The following is a 4526-nucleotide window of genomic DNA, read 5'->3' on the forward strand; positions in this document are numbered from 1 at the left end:
TTAGATCCAGTGGGTTATAGAGCTACAGCTCTTAGATCCAGGGGGTTATAGAGCTACAGCTCTTAGATCCAGTGGGTTATAGAGCTACAGCTCTTAGATCCAGGGGGTTATAGAGCTACAGCTCTTAGATCCAGTGGGTTATAGAGCTACAGCTCTTAGATCCAGTTGGTTATAGATCTGTAGATCTTAGATCCAGTGGGCTATAGATCTCTAGATGTTAGATCCAGTTGGTTATAGATCTGTAGATCTTAGAACCAGTATCTTATAGATCTACAGCTCTTAGATCCAGTGGGCTATAGATCTCTAGATGTTAAATCCAGTTGGTTATAGAGCTACAGCTCTTAGATCCAGTTGGTTATAGATCTGTAGATCTTAGATCCAGTGGGCTATAGAGCTACAGCTCCTAGATCCAGTTGGTTATAGATCTGTTGATCTTAGATCCAGTATCTTATAGATCTACAGCTCTTAGATCCAGTGGGCTATAGATCTCTAGATGTTAAATCCAGTTGGTTATAGATCTGTAGATCTTAGATCCAGTGGGCTATAGAGCTACAGTTCCTAGATCCAGTTGGTTATAGATCTTTAGATCTTAGATCCAGTGGGCTATAGATCTGTAGATCTTAGATTCAGTTGGTTATAGATCTTTAGATCTTAGGTCCAGTTGGTTATAGATCTGTAGCTCTTAGATCTAGTTGGTTATAGATCTGTAGATCTTAGATCCAGTTGGTTATAGAGCTACAGCTCTTAGGTCCAGTGGGTTATAGATCTGTAGATCTTAGATCCAGTGGGTTATAGATCTGTAGATCTTAGATCCAGTTGTTTATAGATCTACAGACCTTAGATCCAGTTGGTAACGGATCTGTTTGGTTGTCTCTCCTTGCAGGTGACGGTTGGCGGCGCTCCCTGTCAGGTGACCAACAGCTCCCAGTCGGAGCTCAGCTGCCGCCTAAGCCCCGCCTCCACGCTCCCCATCGGCGTGGCTCTCTCTGTATCAGTCAGAGTGAAGAACCTGGGCGGCGCTCTGGTCGCCATCGCTGCCGAGTTCAGTCGGCGCTTCGTGGTGCTGCCGGTGGTGGAGTCGGTGTCTCCCGCTGTGGGCAGCACCACCGGACTCACCAGGCTGCTGATCAGCGGCTCTGGGTTCTCTGAAGGCAGCGTGGCGGCGGCAGGCGTGACCTGCAGCATCGTGATGGTGAACTACACGCACATCCTGTGTGACACGGCTGCGTCCCAGCAGCGCTCCGGAGACGTCGTGTTCCGCAGCGGCCTGATCCAAAGCTCTTGCCGCTCAGACTGCTCCTTCCAGTTCTCCTCCTCCGTTACTCCCACCATCAGCAGCATCTCCCCGGACAGCATCAGCGGTCAGACAGACGTGGTCGTCTCGGGCTCCGGGTTCGGCGGCATCATAGACGACGTGTCCGTCTCTATCGGCGCCACGGAGCTGGAAGTGATGGCTGTGAGCGGCGAGAACGTGACAGCGAGGGTCCACGCCCTGCCGGCAGGAGACCACCCTGTGAGAGTGGTTGTGAGGAGCAGAGGTCTCGCTTCGGGTCAGGTCACCCTGAGCAGCCGCGCGCTGGCCGCCCTGCATCCTGCCGTAGGCAGCGTGGCCGGGGGAACGCCGCTCACCCTCACAGGGAACGGCTTTGCTCCGGGGAACACCAGCGTGACGGTGGACGGGGAACCCTGCAGGATCCAGGAGGAGAGTCCCGGTCGGCTCCTCTGTCTGACGCCTCCTCACGGCGAGGAGCAGGTGGCCGTCAGGATCCAGGTGTTGGGCGTGGATTATCCTCCGCTCAGCTTCAACTACTCTGCAGGCCACACCCCCATCATCAGCGCCATCAGCCCCCCCACCGGTAAATAGATCAGACTGAAGCTGGAAGCTTTTATTGTGAAGGAACAGGAGCGAATGTGAGAAACATGAGGCCCTGGGCTAGCTCCTCCCCCTGCCCCCTGGGCTAGCTCCTCCCCCTGCCCCCCATCACCCCCCCTTAAATAAAGTTTGTGTGGAATGATCAGAAAAGATGGTTTGTTTCCCGCAGGTCCGAGCGGAACCGTCGTCACGCTCACCGGATCAGGATTCGGTTCTGACTCGCAGCTCCTCTCCGTCACCATGGACGGCGCTGCCTGCGAGGTGTTGTCCGTCTCCGACGCTCAGGTCCGCTGCACGACGGGAAGCAACCCGGGCGGCGGCTATCCGGTCGTCCTGCATCACCGGGTCAAAGGTCACGCCCAGTCAGAGGTCCGCTTCACGTACCAACTGACGCTCAGCAGCGTCCAGCCTAACCAGGGTGAGAGGTTAACGCCACTTCCTGATTCCTCCGCAGAAAAACGTTCATTCGTTGAAAAACAAGCAAAACAGGAAATTTAAGGTTCTTTTGTGAAAATATTAAAAGTTAACATTTTATTAAATGAGAGTTCTGAGGGGAATAATGTTCTGATCCATTCGTCCGTCTGCAGATCCACACAAAGTCTTCTCCTGGTTCCCTGTGCTCCCATTAACCTTTCATTGTCCTCTGAATCAGGGAGTTTTGGAGGCGGAGCTTTGCTGTCCATCCTTGGTTCTGGGTTCGATCCGATCAACTCCACGGTTCTCATCTGTGACCAGGAGTGTCCTGTTGTCCGGGAAACGTCCACGTCCACCAAGCTGTACTGCCAGTCTCCACTCAACAACGGTCAGTTCTGCCAGCGTGTCCCGATAGAAACCCGAATGTCCTTAAGGTGACTTTAGAAGCTTTACAGTAGAACTTAAAGAGTCCATCAGAGGACAGACTGAGACTCTGTCCGTCAGAGGACAGATCGAGGCTCCGTCCATCAGAGGACAGACCGAGGCTCCGTCCATCAGAGGACAGACCGAGGCTCCGTCCATCAGAGGACAGACCGAGGCTCCGTCCATCAGAGGACAGACTGAGACTCCGTCCGTCAAAGGACAGACCAAGACTCTGTCCATCAGAGGACAGACTGAGACTCCGTTCATCAGAAGACAGACTGAGGCTCCGTCCGTCAGAGGACAGACTGAGGACTCCTTCCGTCAGAGGACAGACTGAGACTCCTTCTGTCAGAGGACACACTGAGACTCTGTCCATCAGAGGACAGACTGAGACTCTGTCCATCAGAGGACAGACTGAGGACTCCTTCCGTCAGAGGACAGACTGAGACTCCTTCTGTCAGAGGACAGACTGAGACTCTGTTTCCATTGGTCCTGCTGTCCTCTCTGACCCGTTCTGTCTCTTTGCTCTGCTGCAGAGACAGAAGCTGCTGAAGTTCAGAGAGGACAGACGGGTCCCCCAGACGTCTCATATCTCTGCCATCTTGCTTCTTGTCTCCTCAGCCTCTCAGTCGGACCTCAGCTGCCTGGTTTCTGTCATCAACCCGTTAGACGCCGTCAACATCTCAGAGGGCTTCACCTACCGATCGGCTCTGACTCCCGTCATCACTGAGGTGGCGCCGCGACGGGGAGGCACCGCTGGTGGCACGCGGCTCACCATCAGCGGCTCCGGTTTCAGGTGTGTGCGAGCCGCCCTGTCCCCCCAGAGCACCGGGTTTCCTGCGGACACCTGTGGACGTCCCTGAGGACATTTTCCCTCCTCAGACACATCTAGAGTTAGAAACAACATAGTTAGATTGAAAACGCTTAGTGCTGTTTTTAAAGTCCAAAGTAATCTGAGTAAATACAGGAAGAAGTTTAAAGATTAGGGTCTGACTGCATGAAGTAGGACGGATTTCCAGAACTGTCCAGCATCGTGTTCTGATCCAAACTCACTGACGTCTCCCCCTAAAGTATTTGCCCCCCTCTAATTCCAGCACCAGTGTGAATGAAGTCAACGTGACGATCGCCGGCTCGCCGTGCGACGTCCAGTCCTCCAACAGCACACACATCGTCTGTGTGACCAACGCTCAGAGCCGGTCTCAGGAGACCAAGGTCAGGGTCAGCGTTGGAGACCGCGGCGTCGCCAAGATGGTAACCAGAACCCCCCCCCCCACAGGTTCCCCCACTATCCCGCTGGAGGAAACATTGTCCCGTTGGTCTGTCTCTGCAGGATAACGCAGACTTCTTCTACATCGACGTGTGGTCGTCCAGGTTCACCTGGGGGGGGCAGTCTCCCCCTGAGAAGGGCTCGTTCGCCGTCATCAGCGAAGGCCAGACCATCCTGCTGGACACCAGCACGCCGGTGCTGAAAATGCTCCTCATTCAGGGTGGGCAGCTTCTCTGCAGCCATGCTGGAAAATGGTTTTTCTTTTTAACCTCCTAAAGAAACTCAGTTGACATTTAATGTTCCTCAGGAGGAACTCTGGTGTTCGACGAGGCCGACTTGGAACTGCAGGCAGAAAACATCCTGATCACCGATGGAGGGCGGCTCCAGATCGGTCAGGAGGGGGCGCCATTCCAGCACAAAGCCATCATCACCCTCCATGGAAACCTGCGCTCACCTGAACTACCTGTTTACGGAGCAAAGACGCTGGCTGTCAGGGAGGGCATCTTAGATCTTCACGGTAGGAACGCAAACTTTGACCTCCTTCAAAGA

At 54.0% G+C, this 4526-nt stretch overlaps 1 protein-coding gene across 1 annotated transcript in view; it reads left to right on the plus strand.

The window, feature by feature from the left end:
- Positions 1-4526, plus strand: part of pkhd1l1 (polycystic kidney and hepatic disease 1 (autosomal recessive)-like 1) — a 68604-nt gene that overhangs the window by 40249 nt on the left and 23829 nt on the right. Inside the window, exons 33-39 of the mRNA XM_015384431.1 lie at positions 884-1856; positions 2043-2291; positions 2526-2675; positions 3332-3506; positions 3805-3961; positions 4041-4197; positions 4285-4494. Coding sequence (XP_015239917.1) covers positions 884-1856; positions 2043-2291; positions 2526-2675; positions 3332-3506; positions 3805-3961; positions 4041-4197; positions 4285-4494 — 2071 coding nt within the window. The remainder of the gene's footprint in view (positions 1-883; positions 1857-2042; positions 2292-2525; positions 2676-3331; positions 3507-3804; positions 3962-4040; positions 4198-4284; positions 4495-4526) is intronic.

This window comes from Cyprinodon variegatus, unplaced genomic scaffold (genome assembly GCF_000732505.1).
Source record: "Cyprinodon variegatus isolate N-32 unplaced genomic scaffold, C_variegatus-1.0 Scaffold312, whole genome shotgun sequence".
Taxonomy (NCBI): domain Eukaryota; kingdom Metazoa; phylum Chordata; class Actinopteri; order Cyprinodontiformes; family Cyprinodontidae; genus Cyprinodon; species Cyprinodon variegatus.